The following is a 24932-nucleotide window of genomic DNA, read 5'->3' as shown; positions in this document are numbered from 1 at the left end:
AGTGCTTGGTTCCATCATAAAGCATAACCAATGGTTAGCAAAAAACATCTGTGCAAATATGTACTCACACTCTTCTATATTGTAACCTATGTTCTCTGGCATAATTTGCTTCAAGTTATTATCCATATCCCAACATCTTGTATTACGAATCATTTGGTCCTACAACAATACATATGTTAAAAAAATGCTTCTGTCAAACAAAATCCTTTGTAAAGATAAAATTAAAAACAATATATTCCACCATGAATCTAGTATCAAATATATGCCATTTGACCTTGAAGCATGTTCCTTTTGCTCTCCAATTAGAGTCTTGTAAGTTTTGTATCTTTACTTGTTATCAAGTTTCATACAATTTACAACCAACAGATATTTCATTCAATATCACTTATTAATATTCTGTATAAGACTTGTAAATTACCTAGACTTATTGTTATCAACCTTCATATAATTTACAACCAACAATCATTTTATTGTTCAATATTACTTGTTAATATCTCATATAAGACTTGTGAATTCTATAACTTTACTTGTTATTAACTTCATACAATTTACAACCAATAGATATTTCATTTAATACCACTTGTTAACATCTTGTACAAGACTTAAATTACCTTGATTTACTTGTTATCGACTTTCATAAAATTTGCATCTAATAGATATTTCATTCAATATCATTTATTAATCTCATATGTCAGTCTTATTAATTTCCTGTGTTTACTTATCATTTTGTTTTCTATAGTTTATAAACCAACAACCTATCATATTTGTTGTTAAATTATAATCAATAACTAGTAAATTATTTAACAATAATTACAAATCACCAGACTAACTTCATCATTTTTTAAAATCATATTCCAATTTCAAAATGTAGATCACGCGGGTAAGTAAGGGTCAAAAATTAACACACCCAACAAGTAGAAAAGTCCCTACACTAAATGCTTTGCATGAATAGTGGAAAAATGAAGAACAAACTTACTATTGAAAGGAAGAAAGATATCAGCGATTGAGTGTATTGAGTGTAGGCTATTGATAGTGAAAGACAAAATCCCTCAAAAAGGAAGTGAAAATGTCAACTGAAATCTAGTTGAAGTTGAGGATGTAAACCAAAAAGTCTAAAGCTTGATGAAGATGAAGATGGAGACGAGAACTTGAAAACCTCGATGGTGGTTCTTTCTTCAGAAAAACATCTTGCTGTTTCTCCCGCTATCACATGCGAACTGAGCTAGTTTTTTAAATATTTGAACCGAGGGTATTTTCATCTTTTCTGCATTCAATTTATTTTCAATGAAGTTTCAAATTCTTTAGGGACCCATCAGAAATCATGTGCCTTCCCAAGTCCTTAACTAAAATTCTCCTTATTTTTAAATTTTATGGTTTCTTTCTTGATTTTTATTTTTAAAAATAAATTATTATTATATTATTTTAAAATTTTATGATATTTTTGCATATCCCGTCTATTTAAAACACTCTCTCTCATCTACAGCATTTAATTATTTTTAAAAAAATACTCAAAGTAACTTTTTAAAATAATCAATTTTTTTATTCTAATTATTTTTAAAAGTTTAAACAAACATAATAAAAAAATTATAAAACATATTTTTAAAAAAAATAGGTGATTTTTAAGAAATAAGCTAAAACAAACAAGCCCTTTAAATAAAATTACTAAAAACACAATAAAGGGGGGTTATAACTTCTTAAATATGAATATGAATACAAAAAAAAACATTTTTAAGAGATTTATTCCAATCAGACTCCTTAAATTTAACCCATTAATATTGAATATTAAATAATTATATCAAAATAGAAAACTAACAAAAATAATACATAATCAATATTTTAAATGATAGAAAGAGATTATCCTTTTTTTCAGTGTCACTTAGAAATTTGATTTATACAAATAAGTTTTCCCAAAAATATATTACTTAATAGGCCGAATTGGATTTGGGCCTCTTTCCATTTGTTTTGTTAACATCTTTCTATAAGTTTTTGCCAATGATGTTTCTTATTTTTTGTTAAGTATTTTCAAATTTCAACAACAACATCACTTGTCGTACTCGCCCCCAAAAGAAAATCACCGGACCAAAAGAAATCCCATTTTTAGGCCATAAAAGAAGCTCCAATTATTTTATCAAAAAAATAAAGCTCCAATCACTATGAACCTTAGGCCTTCTTGATTAAAAAACGGATAACTATTAATTACAAGCATGAAATATGAATAGAGTTAGATATAACTGGGAAGGATAATATTCAATGCCATGCTGAAAAAAATACTTATATTTAGTATTCAACCCCACTTCGAATATGATTGAAAACCATAAGCACAAAATACTATTTTTGGGCCAAATGAGCATGAAAGATTTAAGAAGTCAAGAAACTTTTTTTTAAAATTTTTTTTATTTAAACTTCAATCTCTTAAAATTCTCAATTCTTTTGAATTTATGCTCCGCGGGTGTACAAACACACAGGAATATCTCCACTTAAGCTTTTTTTTAGTCATTTTGGATTCTACCCCCTTCTTTTTTTTTGGCATACTCATCAAGAACTGCACAACAAGGAAGACAAAGGACAATAGTATTAGCGATAGATGAGTTTATTCTTTCTTGAAACATTAAAATCCAAAGTAACTTAATTTAATTTTATAAGGTTATAGTAGTTATTCTTTCATGCAAAGTGTAGATGTCCCATTGTTCTTACTGATCTGAAATTCCAGGTTGTTAATAGTTTCTTGCAGCAGATTCTCTCCTTCATGTATCTGAGCATAGACTTTTGAATAATAATAACCTTTGTGAATCTCAGACTTTAGATGAATAATAATAACCTTTATTCTTTCATGCAAAGTGTAGATATCCCATTGCTCTCACCTTTATGAATAGTAATAACCTTCACGATAGAACTCTTCATTTGGACAGGTCTCCCCACAACATTGGACATGTATGAATTATGATATAAGAAAAGTTAACAAAATGTGCTTGCTAAGCAGAACAGATTGACGTTAAATTCATAAGCTGTCTAAATACTTTCAAATACAAACCTAAACATGAAAAGTTTGTGTCAGTAAGAGATGTGGTTTCATAGATCAAGTTTGTTTCTAATTTTCTGAACATAAAATTCTGGTTCACACTAACTAGACATAATATGCCTATTCATTGATATTTCTTCCCGACATCACTCCCAAACACAAGTTCTTATTTCAGATAAGATACTAATTGATACTTGACAATGACATCTAGGACAAGTGCATGTAATCTCTTGTGAGCTGTGAATCCTTGTCTACCAGTTGGTCCTATTCTCATCGGAAAGCTATTTTGCACTTATCCTTTCATCTTTATATATACTTACAGTTTGCATTCATTCATATGCAACACAGATTGTTCAAATCCAGAATCAAGGGCGACTTTCTTTCCCATAAAACCATCTGAGAACATTCTCTTCTTAACACAGAAAAAAATAGGTTTTCATTTGCTTAGTATCAGAAGGAATTCATCTTTAAAAGGAGTCAATGTGCCAAAGGGCTATCTTAATGTCTATGTTGGAGAGAAATTGAAGCAATTCGTGATTCCTATATCATACTTGAACCAACCTCTATTTCAAGATTTGCTGGGTCAGACTGAGGAAGAATTTGGTTATGATCCTCCAATGGGTGGCCTAACAATTCCTTGTGAAGAATATGTCTTTGAGAGCATAATTTCTTCCTTGAATAGATGCTGGTCATTGTTGTCTGGATAAGACTGACAAAAATTAGTGTTTAGCCAACATAATGTTTTAAAGTAGGCAAATTCTTTATGTAAAGATTTTATTTTTCTTGCCATCCTTAATTTGCTAAGGAAATGGGCAGTTGAATGAGAAATTTATAAGGATTTACCATAAGCTTCTTTTATTTCCTTTTCTTTTCCCGCAAATCTCATCCAATCAGATGATCAGAGGGATCAAACAATCAAACATTCATAAATCAAGACTAGAACTCAATTATTCCATAAAGTTGTGGTCTTTGTTTGTTTCTACATCTGGGATTAGTTGAGTTGTTCTTCCATATCTTTTTTTCTATAATATCCAATCGAAGAACCTTTTGGGCCTAACATTATCATACACACAAGGATTTCTCAATTGACTGAGCTCACTGAATTCGGAAAAATAAGCCATAAATCAAGGAAAAGTAGCGGAATCTAATCCCATGAAATACGCTACTAATAAAGTAATGAAAGTATTTCACAAAAAAAGTAATAGAAGTAGTGGAAACATACTTACATAATCAAGTCACAGATCGGGATAAATATAATAATATAAACAAAAGAGAAGATAAAGGAAATTAATGAAAATCAGGTACTATAGCCAAGAATCATACGGGGAAATCTGTGATTTCTAAGAAAAATGTGAGATTTTTGGAGCATGTGTGCCACATAAGAATTAAGTCCTTAATTCAATCGGATAATAATTGAGTTATGAGGTTTACAAATCTCCTTCTCTTTCATTTTTCAAAGTACTTTGCTGGCAGATCTTCCTCAAGTAGTCCTTTAATTGGGGATTCAATCAATTAACAGAGAATGGTTGCTAATCAGCAAGATTAAAAAAAGGTGTGATTTCTCATATCAAGTTCATCTCTAACAAATTATATAAATGTTGGTCTGCAAATGGGGACAAACTTTGAACACTCTCTTGAGGAGTTGTTGACAAGTTGACGAACAGAAAATTGTGGTTCATACGGACTAGATATCTTTGAAGGTGTAAGGTGTGCTAGTTGGTCCTCGAGAAAGACCTCAAAGACGATGTCACGTGGCCTCTCGTGAAGTCTGAGCTCTTATCGCATAGATACTGGTTTTCCACGTGCCCGTATATATACTTTTAGGTTCAAGCATTGAGAAGCTACACAGATATCTCCACCCAAAAGCAAATCAGAACACAAAGCCTTCTATCACCACAAAGCTATTGAGGCCTTTCTCTCCTTGAAAAACCAACGGTTTTCGTTTACCTTGAATTCAAAAGGCCTCTTCATTTTCAAGAAACCTTGCATCTTCAAAAAGAGTTGACGTGCCAAAGGGGCCATCTTGCAGTCTATGTTGGAGAGAAAATGATAAGGTTTGCAATTCCCATATCATACTTGAACCAGCCTGCATTTCAAGATTTTCGGAGTCAAGCCGAGGAAAAGTTTGGTTATGATCATCCAATGGATGGCTTCACAATTCCTTGCAATGAAGATGCCTTTGAGAATGTAACTTCTTGCTTGAATGGCTGCTCACAAGTTATTGTTCGGATTTCAAGTATGACTAACATAGATTAATGATTAATCAAAACAATTTGGTAGTGTAAGTGAATTCTTATGGTGTAAAGATTTTTTCCTACCCTTCTTCGGGAGGAAAGGTGACCATTTCAATGAGAAATATATGAACAGTGACTTGAATTATCTTTTATTTTCCAAGCAAATATCTCTAAGCTCTAAAAATGGCGGCATTAACCGGTCTCGAACATTGATAACTCAATATTTTCTTTTTCATAAGTGTCGTGCCCGAAAATGCGACGCAAAAGGTATGTAAGGGTGAAAGTTCCATCTTTCAGGGCAAAAACTGGCTGAATAGAGAGCCATCACTAAAATTTTAAGAAAGATCTTGAGAAATCATTTAAGGGAGATAAGAATGATTTTCGAAATTAGACACAGATTTGAAAGTCAATTGAGTGTAGAAAAAATGTTAGGCACCCTACAAAATTCGTTCATAAAAACGGCTACCTGAAGTTCATTGTGCTAAATTAATATAGTTTTAAAGTTCTTTTAATTATTCATTTTTTATTCATATGTTTGATATATAAAAAAATGATAATAATTAAATGAAAAATATTTATTTATTTATAAGAGAGTACTTGACTCAAAATTAGACTTTGACGCCTACTTACCCTGCGATGGGAATCAAAGTCCACGTAGTTCATGATTATAAATTGTTGGTGAAAATATTTTTTGAATAGAAATTAATTAGAAATAATTCACCATTTTGCAAATAAAAAAATTTTAAAAAAATTTGCTTTATATGTTTTAAATTACAAAAAGTAATTTAATTTCAATTATTTTTTCTATTTTTGAATTTTTTGGAATAAGAAAAAGGTAAAGAGTTTAAATTATTATTATTATTATTATTATTTTATATTTTATTATTGTAAATTGAATCGCTATACCTGCAGAGCCCTATTAACTTATACGATAATGCAATTATTCTAAATATTTGTAGAGATTCCAAAATCTCACACGGTAAAAGAGTTTAACAACTTAATTTATTTATTTGTATTAATAATAATTTCTCAAGCATGTATACACATACATTTATTTTAAATACTCTTAATCATTATACCTGCAAAGCCTTATTGATTTATATGGTAATATAATTATCTTAAATATCTGTGAAGATTCAAAATCCTCACACATGAAAGAATCAAATAATTTTTTTAAAATATATTTTAATTTAATTGATTTATTATGCATGTATATAATTTATATATATTTTTTAAAAAACTTAATCATTATATTTGTAGAGTCATATTGACTCATATGATAATATAATTATCTTAAAAGTCTATAGAGACTTAAAAATCTCACATAACTAAAAGATTTTATAGTTATTATGTAAATACATTAATTTAATTAAAAAATATTTATTATTTTATTTACAAAAATTATTTATTTATCATATAAATTGAGAATCATGACATCTGTGAGGATTTATTATCGAATGCGATAATGCACTTAATTTAATTCTCTACGAAGATTTTTGAAATCTCACATGAGACTTAAATATTTTATTAATTTAAATTATAAAAAAGAATTAATTTTAATGGTGGGTCATTGGAATCCATATTTAATGTACACAAAATTGATCCTCACACTTGTGAAATCTTATTAATTTACACGATATGAAATCATTCTAAATGCCTGTGAAAATTTTTAAAATCTCGCATGTCAAATAGGTAATCGAAATATTTGCATTTACAATCGGTGCATAATATGAATTAGCATTTGAAGGAATAGAGAAAAAAACTCTCTTCCTTTAACTTGAGAATGTGTTTTTCAAGATTTTCAAATTAGCTTAATGCTCAGATATAATTTTGAAAGGGAATAATGAGAATAATTGTAATAGCATTCAATAATTAAAATAAATAAGATTCATATATTATCATTATCATCAATCACTCAATTTATCTCATGAATATCAAAATCAAGTTGATGCCTTAACTTTAAGAAACAAAGATATAAAAAAAATCCGACTCAGCTCATATGCTCTTTTATGTTAAAAAAGATATATTTTAGATCCAATTTAACTTTAATCTAATAAGCATAAGAATCTTTTCAATTCTTCTTTTATATATTTTAGCAAACATCTTATGGGCGACAATGTTCATACAATAATACAAAACTACTTCATTTTTAAATATCTTCCTAAATATCCATTATTAATATTTAAAACTTTTAAAGCTTCCAAATCTCCTTATTTCAACACAAGCAAATTCACATCAAGGATTAGTTCTATAACAGCATAATTAACACAGAAACTTACACATATCTGGTGCAAGAATTAGAACAGGGACAACACAGGACAAAGAAAAGCAGAGCAACCCAATAGCAGAGTAGAGGAGGGAGAAAGAACTAGCAAATCGAACCTCTTGCAGCAATGAAAACAACTTTGGCGTACCCACAATGGCAGACGAACTACAGTCAGCCACAGATGGACGGGAAGGAGGAAGAAGCGGAGTATAAGGACTCTTTGCGAAGATCATTTTGAGATGAATTCTCACGAAGCATCTTTGACATCATTTCACGCCTAGCCTTCTCATCTTTCCCTTCAAGTACCACATGAATAAGTTTTAGCAGAACTTCCTCATTATCATTTGCCTCTTCATTTCTATTTGTAACTTCGGTTGAAACCCTCTTCAAAACCTCCCCAGCAGTTTTAAGACGTAGCTCAGATAGAAGTGAGGCCACTTTCTCTTCTTCGTCCTCTGCCCACGGGGCTGCTTCCAAGTATTCCAAGCAAGACAGAATCCCAGCATCAAATCCAATGGCCACTGAAACCTAACGGACCACAACAACAGCAGTACATTCTGGGAAAGTCAATCAGACAACCATACTCTGCTCTCCCTTTCTTGGACGTGTTTTTCAGTATCCTTTCTCAAATCTTTAGTCCCTCCTCCAAATCTCTCTCTCTCAAAGCCTATTCCATCTCTGCCGCTGCTCTCTCTTTTTCCTTTTCTTCCTCCTCCTCTAAGCAAATACCCGGTCTTCCACTCCTTAGATCTTTGCGTGAGAGCTCTGTTTTATCGTTGAAGCTACCATCTTTTTCTCTTTTATGCACGTCTGGCTTTTCTCTGCATCCGGCTGCGTTTTTCGTGTGTGCCTGCTGCATTTCTGCTCTCGATATCCGTCTCTTCTCTTTGCCTATGCGAGTTTGCGTTCTCTGTCTTTTTTTTCACTTTTCTTTCCTTCCTCTGCATTTCGTGTCCGGCTTCTGTTTTCTGCGCCTCTTCTCTTTGTGCATGCATTTTTTCAGAGGTAAAGCTTTGTGCGTGCGTCTATGTTTCTGCTCTGTCTGCTCTTTGCTTCTTCGTACGCAAGTCTGCTGCCAAGTGAAGCCTTTTTTTCTTGCCTTCTTTTTGTCTCTGTTCTGCTCCTTTTCTCTAAGTTTTCGTTTGGTTTTTCTCTCTGAAATGGCCGAAAGTATTTGTGTGTGCTGCGTTTCTGCTCTGAATGAAGGGCTGATGGGGTGAGGGCTGGAATGAAGGACCAGCGTTTAACCTTCAGTTTTTATTATTTTTTTAAAATGAAATATATATATATATATATATATATATATATTACTTTACATTTTTAATTTAAAATGAAGGATCTTTTATTTCAAACCTAAATTTTTTATTAAAATTAAAAAGAAAGTTTTATTTAATTAATTTTTAAAATTTTGTTAAGTTTGTTTTAACTATCATTTTTAAATTTTGATTGACTTTGGTTTCTTTTTTTTTTTTTCAAAAAGAAAGATCATGTAAAATAGAAAAATCTTTTTTTAATCATAAATTTTCTTACTTCTTAAAATTTTAAAAAAATTTATTTTTTTAATTTTTTAAACTAATTGTTTTAACCAACTAGAAGAAATAAAATTTTAACTAATAGAATATCAGCTAGGCTAAAAATAAAATCAATCCCTACTTAATAATTAATTTTTTATCTTTTTATTTTATCTATATTATTAAAATTTTTTTTGTTAAATTTATTATTATTTTTTTAAAATTAAAAAAAATATCCGGATAAAATACAGTGTTCATAGTAAAGTTATCTCTCGTACTTTCAACCCTTCATATTTGTCAAGCTTCTCAAATATATGTTTCAACTAAATAAGAATCTACTTGGAATCCTGGATATGCTCTTGCAATGAAGTGCAGGTGGATGTTAAATTTTTTTTGTACTTTATACCCAAACATCATGATAAAAACTAAAGAAATACAGGGCTTGTTTAGCAACCTATTCTGAGAACAGTTTTCTGTTCTCCAGAACAAAAGAACAAAAAAACCTGTTTGATAACGTGTTTTCAAAATGTGTTTTAAAGAACAAAAAAACAAAATATTGTTCTGAAGAATCGAAAAATAAAAACAACTTTTAGGTGTTCTAGGATTATTGTTCTGAAGAATAAGGGAGAATGAGAAAAATATCTATTTGCATTATTTTTTTGTTCTCAAAACATGTTTTACAAAACACCAGTTCTTAGAATAATAAAATAAAAACAATTTCAAATAGCCCCACAATTTCTCTCCTCTACAAGGTACTTTTGTTTAATCAAGGAAGATATGACATAAATTGCAATTGAAAGAATCTACCATGTTTCAATATTGTCTTGTCCGAGATCTTTATGGGCCAACTTTAATTAATCCATTGGAATTTAAAACTGCTAATTATAGCCAACATGATAAGATCATTTTCACCCATGAAAGTTAGATAGGAAGAATCACAAGTAAGGAACTCATAAAAATATTAATATTAAAATTAAGATTTCTTCAATATTAATATTTCCAAATTCAGTACTCCTTTTTCCATGTTTCAGTACTACAAGTCTTGATTTAGCAATAAATTTTTTTTATAAGGTCCTTACTTGTCTAGATATGACCCCCGCTGAAACTAGAGAGCAGCAAATACTATACAAGTACCTTAATAAGCTATAGTCAGTCGTTTCTAGATTTCATGATGTGTGGTTCATTTGTTTCCACCAATCAGAACTTCATAACTTGTATATCGTCATGCACATCAACTCCTCTTGAAGGTGCAAGGTTTGCTGAAAAGGAATCCTTTCTGATTCCAGGAAAATGAAAACCCATTACTTTTTTCATTTCTGGAGGATGGGAAAGATTTTTGTTTCTTCAAAATGCTCGCAAGTATGAAAATATACAGCTAAAAGGATAAGAGGGAGATAATTGGCTACATGATTGATAAAGTGGGGTCTATTGGCCGACAAGAGGTCACATGCTGTTGTCTTAAATGTCTTTCTCATCCCAAGGACAATCAAGCACCCAGCATAAAATAATATTGATTTGTTTGAAACTTGAAAGGAAAAAAGAAACCTAATTTAATTTCTGAATTTCTTGCTAATGTGAACCGCACTTTTATGTTCATCAAAATTTCAGCAACTCCTTGTGAGAGTACATGAATTTTGGCCCCATTAATTGGTAGAAAGAACTCTAGAGCATTCTCACAGGGAGTTGCTTCCAAGTTGGTGGACATTAAATTGTGGTTCATACTGACTAAAAATCTTGTAATTAATGTGATCAAACACATCAATTGTACTGTTTTTACTTTGTAGTGTTCAAGTTAGTCCTTGAGAAAGACATCAAAGACAACATCATGGGGCCTCTTGTGAACTTTGAGGCCTTGTCTGCCAATAGGATCCAGTCTCATCTCTTATCACTAGATTCTGCATAAGCTTTCATCTATATATACTTATGGGTTCATACATTCAGAAGCAACACAGATATCTCCATCGTAAAGCATCACAACTCAAAGCCTTCCTTTCTACACAAAGCTATTGAGACCTTTCTCTTATAAAAAAAATGGGTTTTCGTTTACCTCAAATTTAAAGGGCTTCCTCCTTTTCAAGAAACCTTTCATCTTCAAAAGGAGTTGGTGTGCCAAGGGGCCATCTTGCAATCTATGTTGGAGAGAAAATGAAGAGGTTTGTGTTTCCTATATCATGCTTGAACCAACCTGCATTTCAAGATTTGCTGAGTCAAGCTGAGGAAAAATTTGGTTTTGATCATCCAATGGGTGGCCTTACAATACCTTGCACTAAGGATGCCTTTGAGAATATAACTTCATGTTTGAACAGCTGCTGACAACTTATTGTTTAGATTTCATTTATGATTGACATAGATTAGTCATTAGTCAAAATAATTTTGTAATGTTAGCAAATTCTTATGGTGCAAAGATTTTTTTCTACCCTTCTTTGGGAGAAAATTGACATTTAAATGAGAAATATATCAAAAGTTATTTGAATTATCTCTTATTTCCCAAGCAAATGTCTCTGAGCTTTAAAAATACTGGCATTAATTAGTCTCAAACTATGATGAATGATAAATTAATATATTCTTTTTCATAAGGTTAGGATCTCTTTTACTTTCTACACTTCATATTTGTCAGGATCTTTTTTAATTTACACTTCATATTTGTCAAGTTTTTCAAACATATCTTTCAACTAAACAAGAATCTACTTGGAATCCTAGAGAGGCTCTTACACCAAAGTGCAGGTGAATCGTAACATATTTTTGTACTTGCCCAAATATTATGACAAAAATGAAAAAATAAAATTTCTCTTCTCTTCTAAGTACTTTTATTAAATCAAGGAAGAGATGACTTAAATAGCATTTAAAAGATTTAGGATGAAAAAGATTTCTATTGCTTATGAATGCTTGCAAATACGAGTATATATAGGTAAAAGGAAAAGCAAGAAATGGTTGGCTACTTGGATGCTTCTTGGCTTGCATAATGGAAGAATCATTAAAACTTATGCCTTAATTAGCTCCTGAAGTTTCTTGTTATAGTGGAATAAGATGAAGCATCATATTAAGAGAACCTTCAGTGGTGATGATGAGATACATTTGTTTTTTGATGCTCTGAACAAGCCTATAAGAACATGTTATACAAAAAATATACCAACAATTGGCTTATGCTACTTGGCACAAAGTGGTGTAACTTCCATGTTCGATGCAAGTGATAGTCCCTCCGCTAGAGTTTGGTGACCCTTTCTGGTTCTTTCTCCTGACATATATTCAAAGAGAGCATACAGATTTTTTTTATACAGATAGGGGCTTTGTTATTATGTTATTTGGAGCATTTTCTGATTTGTGAATTTCTACTTATATTAAAAATATTTTCATATACTAAAAGACACTAATGTTTGACAAATTATAACCGAATTTTATTCATGTCTTCTTACAATTCTCTCATTCATGCTACAAATTTCTTCTTTCGGAGGAAGGCATACAAATTAAGAGCAAGGAAAGGGGAAAAAATCACTAGAAATTAGAATTCCCTCCTGTACAAATTCATCTCAACTAATCTAATATTTTGCTCTCCTTCAACCTAATTCAAAATCCAATCATGTGAGAAGTGAATTCTATAAACACATCTACTTTACAAGGAATCGTAAGGCCACCCATGGGATGATCATGGCTAAACTCTTGTTCAGCTTGACTCAATAATTCCTGAAATGAAGGTTGATTTAAGTATGATATAGGAATAACAAAGCACTTCAATTTTTCTCTAACATAAACTACAAGGTAGCCCTTAGGGACATCCATGGTCTTCCAAGCAAATTGGGCTGCAGATGAGGAAGGCCTTCTGATTCCAGGTAGACAAAAACCCATTATTTTTTTCCTTCTTTGTGAGGAGGAAAATTCTTGTTTTATTGTTTCAAATGGCAAGTATTTGTGCTGCTTCTGAGTTCCCCCAAAGAATGAGCATATATAGATAAAATGATAAGCTGAAAATATTTGGCTGTTTAGAAGATTGATGAAGTAGGGCCTACAGATAAACTAGAGCTTGAGAACTCACGAGTTGACATGCTGTTGTCTTGGAGATCTTTCTTATCTCAAGAATCATCGAGTACCCTACTTGATATAAAATTGACGTGTATGAAAGGAAGAGAGAAACCAATATTAATTGCCAGATTTCTAGCTGGCATGAACCACAATTTTATGTTCATCAAATTTTAAGCAACACCTAGTGAGAGTACATGAAGTTTGGCCCTATTAGTTGGCGGAAAAAAATTTTCATAAATACTTGCAATAATTACATTCATATCTTTAGTAAATAATATAAGTGTTAGCCTAATAGTGGGACCAAACTTATTGCTCTCTCACGTGAAGTTGCTTACAAGTTAATGAACATTAAATTGTGGCTCATACTAACTAGAAATTTGTTATTAATTTGATGAAACACATCAGTTGTATTCTTTGCAGGGTATTAGGTGGTCCTTAAGAAAGACCTCAGAGACAACACCATGTGACCTCTTGTGAACTTAGAGCTCTTGTATATAAATAGGATTTGGGTTTTTTTTAATACTCTTTCATCAATAATACTGATGGGTTCAAACATTTTGAAGTAATACAAATAACTCCATCCTGAAGCAATCAGAACACAAAGCCTTCCTTTATCTATAAAGCTGTTGAGACCTTTCTCTTCTTCAAGAACAATGGGTTTTCGTTTATCTGGAATTAAAAGGACCTTTTCATTTTCAAGAAACCTTTCTTTTTCAAAAGGAGTCGATGTGCCAAAAGGTTACCTTGCAGTTTATGTTGGAGAGAAAATGAAGAGGTTCGTGATTCCCATATGATACTTGAACCAACCTGCATTTCAAGATTTGCTCAGTCAAGCTGAGGAAGTGTTTGGTTATGATCATCCAATGCGTGGCCTCACAATTCCTTGCACTGAAGATGCCTTTGAGAATATAACTTCTTGCTTGAACGTCTATTGACAAGTTACTGTTTAGATTAGTGATTTGTCGAAACAATTTTATAGTTTAAGCAAATTATTATGGTGCAAATATTCTTTTCTTACCATTATTGGGGAGGAAAGGAGATCATTTGGTAAATATATACATAGTGACTTTAATTATCTCCTACATAGTATTTCCCAAGCTTATCTTTGAGATCTGAACATTGGTGATATTAAGTAGCAGAACATTGATGAATAGTAACTCAATATACTTTTTTTCATATGGTTTTGATCCCTTCACTTTCTACGCTATAGATCTGTCAAGTTGCTCAAACAGTGACTGACCTAGAAAATTTAATTAGTGGAGGCAAATTTTGGACCAAATATAAATATCAAGAGTTCATATAAAATATTTTTAAATAATTATTAAATTAATATAAAAATAATATTTAGTAAAATCAATTACTAAAGAACTAATATATTTTTATTATCATTTCATAGAAAACAATATCTTTAGATATGTATGTTTCGTATTTCTAAAAAATAAATGAAGTCAAACATTCAATTTTTTTAGAGTTGGGGCCAAAATGAAATTTTTTAGAGGGCACAAGTGAAATTTTGAAGATAAATCTATAATTTTCTTCATATAAATGCAACCTAAAAATAATATTAGTCTTTTGTTTCCCCTACTAATGATACAAGGAGGCCGGTCCTTCATTGTGCTTAACCATGTCTCTCATCCAAACAAGAATTTAAACAGTGTAGTATGCTTTTTTATCTCATGGGTATGGAGTTTCGAAGTCTTATTTACATTATCATGCTCTGTTTTGAGCTTCTCTTATATTTTTCACTTTGAGTACTTCTTATCATTTATCTAATTACAAATTCCATTTTTTGAAAAATAAAATTTCTTCTTTTATCTATTTTTAAATATCATCAATAAAAATAAAAACTAAAACAAAGCTATTGTGCATTTATTGTTTCTTGTGATTTGCCTGCAATTTCTTAAAAACTCATAGATGAGCAATATTGTGCATGGGTTAAGCTAGTTATAAGAAAAATTTTGAAAAAAAATATAATTTTGAATCTTTACACTTTACTCAAATTTTGTTATAAGTTCCTAAACTTTTTTCAGTATTCTAGATCCCTACACTTTTGTTTTAAATATTTTAGGTTCTAAAAGATCAAAAAATAAAAGTATAGAAAACTAGAACACTGAAAAAAAATGTAAAAACTTATAGCAAAATTTGAATAAAATGTAGGAGCCCAAAATTATGTTTTCCCAAAAATTTTAGTTCTAAACATTGGAATTCAAATTTGTCTTAATTAGTATTACTTTCATATCAAATTATAAGAGATTTTTGGGAGAGATTCAACATCCAAAAATGAGGTTTTCAATATTACTTTTCTCATATATTTTCTCTCTTTAATATTCTTTAACAAATAAAGTACTAAATTAGGGGCTTTTTTTTTGAAAGTTTGTATTTTTGTTTTGAAAAAAATAGGGTTATTAAATGTATATAATAAACTTTATTAATATATATGATTTTGTCTAAAAATATTTTATGATTTGGGACGAAAAGAGTATTACCCAAAAAATTATGGTTTTTGCTTATTTGATAATTGGTAAATATATTTATGTTAAGCATTCTGTTGAAGTGAGCAGACTTAGTTTTGAATGTACCGTTAGCTTGTTGGAGAAAATTTTCACATGTTTTTGTGTGTTAAATGCCTAAATCCGTCTTTCTGCAAAAGCCTTAAGATCCCAAGTGAATTATTAACTGGTTCTAATAGGGCAGGACAAAGCCCACAGATGTATGGTCAACTTAGGAGTACATTAAAAAAGATTATAATTTTATGAAAAATAATAGTTTGTTCAGTAAAGTTATCATACATCATTGTTCAACAACTTATACTTTTACTGTTAAGAATTGAATGAAAATTTAAGGTAAAACAACATAAATTGATTTAAACTCTGTTCATAAAATTCACAATCAAATGGGTATTTTCACTTTCCATTGAAGGTATTAAAAAATCTCTATACTATATGAATTTGCCTACTTTACAGAACTCTCTTGACTAATCACTATGTCGCTAGTCTCATCGAAATAATAGCTTTTCATCCCTCACTGGGGCAAGACATTATATCCTGAAAGGACTCTTGTGAACAAGGAATTGTGAGGCCTCCCATTGGATGATGATAACCAAAATCTTCTTCAGCTTGACTTAACAAATCTTGAAATGAAGGTTGATTCAAGTACACTATAGGAATCACAAAGATAGCCCTTTGGCACATTGGCTCCTTTTAAAGATGTATGGTTTGCTGAAAAAGAAGCCTTTCTGATTCCAAGTAAACGAAAACCCATTGCTATTTCTGTTTATAGGAAGCCTTTGTGTTCTAATGCCTTAGGTTGGGAAGGATTTTTGTTGCTTCAGATTGCTTGCAAGTACGAGAATATATAGCTAAAAGGATGAGAGGGAGATAGTTGGCTACATGATTGATAAAGTGGGGTCTTTTGGTAGACAAGATCTCAAAACTTACAAGAGATCACATGTTGTTGTCATAGAGGTCTTTCTCATCTCAAGGGCAATCAAGCACCCAGCATGAAATAATATTGATGTGTTTGAAACTTGGAAGGAAAAGAGAAACCTATATTAATTTTTGAATTTCTTACTAGTGTGAACCACACTTTTGTTTTCATCGAATTTTAAGCAGCTCTTTGTGAGAGTACATAAAGTTTGGCCCTATTAGTTGGTAGAAAGAACTCTTAAACACCCTCACGAGGAGTTGCTTACAATTTGAAGGACATTAAATTGTGGTTCATGCCCACTGACTAAAAATTTTGCAATTAATGTGATCAAACACATTAGCTGTACTTTTTGTACTTTGTAGGGCTCAAGTTAAAAGACCTCAAAGACAACATCATGTGACCTCTTGTGAACTTTGAGGGCTTGTCTGCCAATAGGACCCAGTCTCATCACTAGACAATGGTTTTCTAATGCCCTTTCATCTATATATACTGATGATTCATGCATTCCGAAGCAACACATAGATCTCCATCGCAGAGCATCACAACTGACAGCCTTCCTTTGTATACAAAGCTGTTGAGACCTTTCCTTATAAAAAAAATGCGTTTTCGTTTACCTCAAATTCAAAGGGCCACTTCATTTTTAAGAAACCTTGCATCCTCAAAAGGAGTTGATGTGCTAAGGGGCTATCTTGCAGTCTATGTTGGAGAGAACATGAAGAGGTTTGTGATTCCCATCTCATACTTGAACCAACCTGCATTTCAAGATTTGCTGAGTCAAGCTGAGGAAGAATTTGGTTTTGATCATCTAACGGGTGGCCTAATAATACCTTGCACTAAGGATGCCTTTGAGAATATAACTACATGTTTGAACGGTTGTTGACAAGTTATTGTTTAGATCTCATTTATGATTGACATAGATTAGTCATTTGTCAGAAATAATTTTGTAATGTAAGCAAATTATTATGGTGTAAAGATTTTTTCCTACATTTCTTGGGGAGGAAAATTGACCATTCCAATGAGAAATATATAAACAGTAGCTTTAATCAAATATCTTTGACCTCTAAACATTGGCAAAATTAAGCAGTTGAACATTGATGAATGATAACTCAACATAATATTTTTTGTAAGGTTATGATCTCTCTTAATTTCTACACTTTAGATTTGTCAAGTTGCTCAAACACATCATTTATCTAGACAAGAATTTATTTGGAATCCTAAAGAAGCTTCTGCATCAAAGTACAGGTAAATCGTAGGATACTCTCAATAGAATGACAAAATGTTGTGTAATAATTTCATGTAAATGCATCCAAAATATATTAAAATTTAACATTCCAAGTGAAGTACGGACATGAATAGTTCAAAAAACATTGCAGTCATTTGAAAAGTTGAGTACGGCAATAGTTATAACATCAAATGCAGGACAGACTTGTTTAATTTGTGAAATGTGCCACATGTAAAAAGATGTTTGATTATTTGGCCCTTCTTTTTCTTAGGTTTAGAGTTTGATCACTTGATGATCACATATACTACAAAAGTTGAATATGAACCTGACTTTTTTGTAAACCTGCTTGAATCATCTTCATCTGTATTATTAAAACAAAAAATTCGAGGGTTAACAAAAATTGCATATTTATGATTTTTTCTTATGATTCTTTTGCTCATGGATTGTAGAAGGAACCAATGACCTTACATGATAAACAAACCATTTTTCTTCCTTCCATTTTGCTTGGAGCAAAGTAAATACTCTTCTTCAAAAATTGAAGAACCAGATAACATATAAGAAGAGAGTAATAAATTACCAAAGATACAAGTGAACAATGCATTATGAAGTCTAGAAATAAGTGGCTCTAGATAAATGTGACAATTATCAGTTATTTACAGATTCATACTTTAATATAAATTCATACATCTTGATGATCTCTTATCGCATAGGATTTATTTCAATGGATCCAGTATAGCAAAAAGGGTTGTTACAAGGATCTCGAGCAAAATAAGTTCAGAACAGGGTTGAATCACTCATTCTTTATTAATGTTAGATCTCCCTTTGTTGAGTTAAAAGAAAAATTATGCTTTTCAGTCTTACTGTATAACTTGGGTGTGCAATACAAAAGTCTCTGATTCTTTTTTCTTTTGGCATCTTTTTTGAATAATATCCTAGGATTTACTTACACATCGATGCATCTTTAAAATGTAAAAAAGTCCATTTTTCTATGAAAAAGAACGGCCTTTTAAGTCTTCATTATTTTGTGTTCAACGGCTTAATACCTTAGGTCTTAAGAACTGGGTGAGATTTGAGGGGGAAATCATAAAAAAAAGTTATATAAACTATGTTCATAATTTCACATTCAGATGAGTATTTTCCCCTCCCAAGAATGATAAGAAAAATCCTATACACCATAAGAATTTTCCTACTTTATAAAACTCTCTTGAATAATCAGCAATCACTTGTTGGCAATCGCTGGTGAAATCTAGTCTGAGTCGTGCTCAAGGACACTGTCCTTAAGAGTTATTCCACCACACTGGGTTGATCACGCAGCAGCTCCCCAGGATTAAACAGACTCTTCCTACTAAAAGTAGGGACACAGAACAATCAAAATTTACAAAATATACTCAGGTAACTACACAATAAACTAATCCGATAGAAGAAGAGAGAAAGGCCGAGAGTACTAAGGCTCTCTCTGAACTTGTGGCAAGCATTGCCTTTTATAAGTAGATCTCATAATGCTGGGCAATAAAACCACCTTAATCACAATTAAAAAACAGTTTCAAATAATAATGTTGTTTAAATTATATATTATAAAATAATAAATAGACTTAAATAATAATTAATATTATTAATTTAGAATAATTCCTTTTGAAATACTAAAAAATATTTATAATATTCAACATTACTAAGCTGTCAATCTAATCTAAACAATAACTTGCTAGCACCCATCATTGCAAGGAATTGTGAGGCCACCCATTGGATGATCATAACCAAATTCTTCCTCTGCTTGAGTTAGCAAGTCTTGAAATGAAGGCTGATTCAAGTACCCTATGGGAATGACAAACCTCTTCATTTTCTCCCCAACATACACTGCAAGATAGCCTTTTGGCACATTGCCACCATTTGAAGATGTAAGGTTTGCTGAAAAGGAATCCCTTCTAATGTCAGGTAAGCGAAAACCCATTGTTGGACTTTATGTTGTGAAGGGGACAAAATGGCTCTGTATGCAATAAGGAAGGCTTTGTGCTTTGATGCTTTAGGATGTGAAAGATTTGTGTTGCTTCTGAATGTGCGCATATATTAGTATAAATAGAAGAATAAGTAAGTGGAAAACCACTGGATATGTAATGAGGCTGGGATCTATTGGCAGACAAGAGCTCACAACTCACGAGATGTCACATGCTGTTGTCTTGGATCGTTTGAAGACCAGGAAAAATAGAAACCTATTGTCTTGAATTGCCATTTGGTGAAGAATAAGTGAATGATTTCAAAGGACTTTGTGGGAAGTATTTAAGACTTCAAAAATACTAGGGACATAAGCATAAAATATCACCTGATGCCGTCATGAATGTCTTCATCAAAGATCAAAAAATTTGTGAGACTAGATGGCCCACTTTCATGATAGACATCCTCAACAGCCAGGACCTTCCGTATTGATCAGGCAACTATTAACATGGAACAGAAGATTCAATGAAGGTGTAGAAATTGTTGGCACCTTTTGTTTTATTGAAACTGGTTTCCTTCAAAGTTGTTATCTTGTAGGCTATTGAAATGAGCTGTAACAAAGAAGCATGGGCATGAAGCATTTCATCTTAATATGTCAACTGATAGCTACCATCACTAATTCATGCAACCTAATTCATGTTAATGTTCCTAACCCACTAGTGATAAAACAAAAGAAATATACCAATGAATTTGAGGATTTTAATGTTAGTTGGGTTTATGTCAGAGTACACAGTGAAGATAGTTATAACAAGCTCATGTGATACTCGATAATGATGCTTTACTAAGAGATTTGAAGTATCATTTGAGTTCTAAGGAGAGATTGGTAACCAACGAAGACTACTTTCTCTAAGTTAAATTCTATGGTGTTGATATATGGAAACAAGTAAACCACATACTTGAAATCCATAAAAAGTGGCTATGGCCAAGCAAGGAAATTATCTTGTATTTACATATTTCAATTTTAACTTGAGCTCTCATATCATATCTTTCATTTTTTTTTAGATGAAAGATGATCTCTTGTCGCATAGGATTTACTTCAGTGGCCCCAATACAGCAAAGAGGGTTGGTCCATAAATATCTCAAGCAAAACAATATCAGAAGGAAGTTTATTTTATTCATTTCCAATTGATGTTAGATCATCCTTTGTTAAACTAAATTAGTGAGGAGGAGAAAAATTACACTTTTATAGTTTTTAGATCAAATTAGGTTATGAAATAGAAAGTATTTAACTCTTTTTTTTTTGGTATTTTATATAAAGAATATCGGATTTACTTATACTTCACTGCAAAAGTTTTAAAACTCCAAATAAGTCATTGTAAGGATCCTAGTAAGTAAAAGCTATGTATAAGCAGTTAGGAGAATCACATCTAAAGACCACTCAAGAAAATTGCTTATAGATAAGGACCAATACGAAATGAATTGTTATTAAAATGGGAATGGAACTTGTTTTTTTTTTTCAAATAGAACTTGTTGTTAATCCTTATCTGTGAATAATTTGTTTAAGTAGTCCTTGAATGTGATTCTCCCTAAGCAATTCAACCATTTCAAAATGTAGAAAGTAAAAAAGGCCATTATGTTATGAAAAAGAACAGCTTTTCGTCAATATTCAATGGCCTAATAACTTTGATCATAAGAGTAGGATGAGATTTGAGGGGAAAATTATTGAAATTCATGAGTGTTTTCATAATTTCCAAGAGGGATTAAAAAAAAATCCTATACACCATGAGAACTTCTACATTACAAAATTGTGTTGACTAATCAACAATCACTAAGTTGTCAATCCAATCTAAACAATAACTTGCTTGCACCTATTCAAGCAAGAAATTATATTCTCAAAGGCAGCTTCATTGCAAGGAATTGTGAGGCCACCCATTGGATGATCATAACAAAATTCTTCTTCAGCTTGATTTAGCAAGTCTTGGAATGCAGGTTGGTTCAAGTATGCTATGGGAATCACAAATCTCTTCATTTTCTCCCCAACATACACTGCCAGATAACCTTTAGGCACATCTTCACCTTTTGAAGATGCAAGGTTCGCTGAAAGGGAAGCCCTTCTAATACCAGGTAAGTGAAAACCCATTCTTGTATGTTATGCTGAGAAGGGGAAAATGGCTTTGTATATAAAGAGGAAGGCTCTAAGTCTAGATGCTTTAGGATGTGACATATTTGTGTTGCCTCAAAATGCCTGCAAAAATCTATATATATACAAGAATGGGTATGCAGAAATCCATCATGTGATCATGCTGGGGCCTATTGGAAGACAATAGTTCTCAACTCAGAAGTGGTCACATGCCCTATTGTTTGAAATTGCTATTTGGAGGAGAATGAGTTAATGATTTCAGAGGAATTTATGGGAAATATTTGAGGCTTCAAAAATGCTAGAGGCACAGGCATCAAAGATCACATGGTACTGTCTTTGATGTCTCCATCAAGGATCACCAAATAAATTCTTAGACAAAATGGCCCACTTTCATGACGAACAGCCAAGGTGGTTGACACCTAATGCTTGTCCCACAAATCCTCAAGAATCAAGTCCTCCCATACGTTATTCCATGTTGATCTGGCACCAGCAGAAGCATTTAGATGAGGCTTAGAAACTGTTGGCTAGTTTTCTGATGTTGAAACTTGAGTCCTTTAAAATCGTTATCTTACAGACTACTAAATTAGGCTGTACTAAGTAAGAAGCATGGACTTGAAGCATCATATGGCACTGTCTTTAATCTCTTTATTACAGATCAACAAATGATCCAAGGATTGAGAATGCTTGCCCCCTGTTTACTGTACACATGTCTAAACTTTTTATGCAGATAATATGCTCCTACATTATGGGCCTCTCTGTTCCTCCATGAAGGCAAGAAACCTGGGCCGGGTTAATAGCAGAGGATATTTTAGGCAACAGAAATTATTTGCATTATGCAGAGAGAGGTGGGAGGAGAGAGAAAGAGAGAGATTCAAATATATTTTCACAGTTCAATCATAGCAAGACATCTGGAATTTGCATGATAAAAATCACATCAAACATTACAAGTCAAAACGATATTCATCTCAATAAAATAGTGAAGGGGGTTCCATTAGTGGACTATGTTATTTTGAAGTGAAAGTGTGCTGATTCAAAAGGTGGCTTTTTCAATGTAAATTACATGAAAAAAAAAATAATAAATAGTCAGAGATATCTAAGATACATTCTGGCTGCCTCGCAGATTGTGATTATTATCCAGATCAAACACTATGATTGACCTTCTGAATCTGATAAACATGCATTGCACCATGCATAGGATGCTATTTCCTATTAATATTCTCTTGGCATCTAAATAACTAAATTTTGCTAAACAATAATATTATCAATTTTTTTATTTAATATTTTGTCTTCTACAATAATTGTATTCAGGTTTCTTCAGACTCTTACAAAGAACTAGTAATTTTTCTGATTATTTTAACTTCATTTCAGATCTTCCAGCACATGCGTTGATGCTATTCAGACTTCTAAGTCCTCTTCCACGCATTCATCTTGCACTGCCAAATAAAAATTTTAAATGCGTCAGGCTTATAATATGAAGAGGAAATTAATAAATGTTATCAACCAAGATTCGAATTCAAAGTACTTGATGAACAAAATTCTATACGTATATACCATATTCATGTGACGGAGCATGTTTCCATAATTGTATAAAAAATTTAACCTCAAAGATGGATAAGAATATAAGGAAAACACAACCACCAGTCTCTATAATTTCATTAGATTTTGCTTTTAATTCTTGTAGTCTTTTTCATCGTTTACAATCTAAGGACTTGGATAACAAATATCACCAAATCTTACTGAAACTACAGAAACTGAGAAAAAAAAAACTATAAAAACAAAACAAAACCTGATGATTATAAAATTATTGTAGTAACAGAAAAATGCATTTTCTTTCTGGCATATCACTAATGGACATCATAGGGTTATATTTGTTAAAGCCTGATTTCACAATCACTTCAAAAATAATATTATCAAGATACTGATCCTTAATATTGATCATAGGTAGGATCAAAAATTGAATCAAACTTAAATAAAGATTAAAACATTTGAAAGTCTAAAATAAGGACAAAAAATTTCTTAGGGAATTGATCTATAAAAACTTGCTACCCCGGTTCTCTGACTTGAAACCATTAAAATAAAAATTTATAAAATTTGTCAATTTATAAAAGGAAAACTGGTCAAATAAACACCTTTCCAACGGTGTCACATCTGTTCTGGTATAAGCCATCGCATCTCCCTTTCAGTGTACGGCATTATGATTTCTGTAGCTGGCTATGACTTAACTGCAACAAAAGAGAGCCTTTCTAACTGAACTGAGTTGGATCCTAAGTAGGATATATTATAATGAAGCTACGTTGAGAGATGCTTGAGCCAAGCCATGTGAGTGCTTCACTGCTTTGATGAATTTCAGCAAGTGGGTCCCACCTCTTTTGGCAGCCAACTCAACTTGGCAGTCACCTATCATGACCCTTTCTGCAAGTTCATGGCTACCCACTCTGTCATTCATAATCATCAGGCTGCAATACTATAAATTTAAATCAAACACCACTACGGCTTCATCAATCCACACCAAAATCCTTCACACAGTTCAATCCACTTCTAAACAAAAGTCCGTGTGGGTGTGCGTGCGTGTGTGAGAGAGCAAGGCCAGTGATAATGGGCATTCGTCTTCCTTCCATGGTGCTTGGAGCAAAGCAAATACTCAAGTCACAGCATCTTCATAGCAGAAACCAGTCCAATGTTCCCAAGGGGCATATAGCAGTTTATGTTGGAGAGTTTCAAAAGAAGAGATTTGTAGTTCCAATATCATACTTGAACCATCCTTCATTTCTTGATCTGTTAAATAGAGCTGAGGAAGAGTTTGGCTTCAACCATCCAATGGGTGGCCTCACAATACCTTGCAAAGAAGATGCATTCATCAATCTTACCTCTCAACTCCGAGCTTCGTGAAAGATCAGCATTTTCATTTTCATTTTTTTTTTCCCAAGTTTTGATGACCGAATCAATTCCCCTTTTCTTCCCTCAATGGGTTTTTCTTCTATCTTCGGGCTTGTCACAGATAGAATATGTTATTTATTGTACAAATTCCCTTTTTTTTCTTTTGTTTTTTGATTGAATCTATAAGCAACATCTCCGTCGACAAAATGTAACTTCTACCTCCCTAATTACATATTACTGATCTCTTAATTTTCTTCCCAAGTTCATACATTGTTAGTTGAGACTTACTTG

The 24932-nt window shown here is 32.0% G+C and overlaps 2 protein-coding genes across 3 annotated transcripts; one reads left to right on the top strand and one right to left on the bottom strand.

Moving 5' to 3' along the window:
• Positions 1-17071: 17071 nt before the first annotated feature.
• On the top strand, positions 17072-24877 carry LOC129293390 (auxin-responsive protein SAUR21-like). 2 transcript variants are annotated; one of them, XM_054931324.1, is made up of 2 exons: positions 17072-17348; positions 24346-24877. In XM_054931324.1, the coding sequence occupies exons 1-2, from the start codon at positions 17072-17074 to the stop codon at positions 24651-24653; spliced, it is 585 nt and encodes a 194-aa protein (XP_054787299.1). In that variant the 3' UTR covers positions 24654-24877. The 2 variants fall into 2 exon arrangements, with proteins under 2 accessions (XP_054787299.1, XP_054787300.1); XM_054931325.1 differs by lacking the exon at positions 17072-17348 and having other exon boundaries at positions 24100-24877.
• Positions 19398-19643, bottom strand: LOC129292767 (auxin-induced protein X10A-like). Its single transcript, XM_054930408.1, has one exon. It carries the CDS (start codon positions 19641-19643, stop codon positions 19398-19400), a length of 246 nt encoding a protein of 81 aa, XP_054786383.1.
• Positions 24878-24932: the final 55 nt, after the last annotated feature.

This window comes from Prosopis cineraria, unplaced genomic scaffold, assembly GCF_029017545.1.
Source record: "Prosopis cineraria cultivar Desert tree isolate PC_DT_omini unplaced genomic scaffold, ASM2901754v1 PC14, whole genome shotgun sequence".
Lineage (NCBI taxonomy): Eukaryota > Viridiplantae > Streptophyta > Magnoliopsida > Fabales > Fabaceae > Prosopis > Prosopis cineraria.
This window is presented reverse-complemented; position numbering and strand designations above follow the sequence as displayed.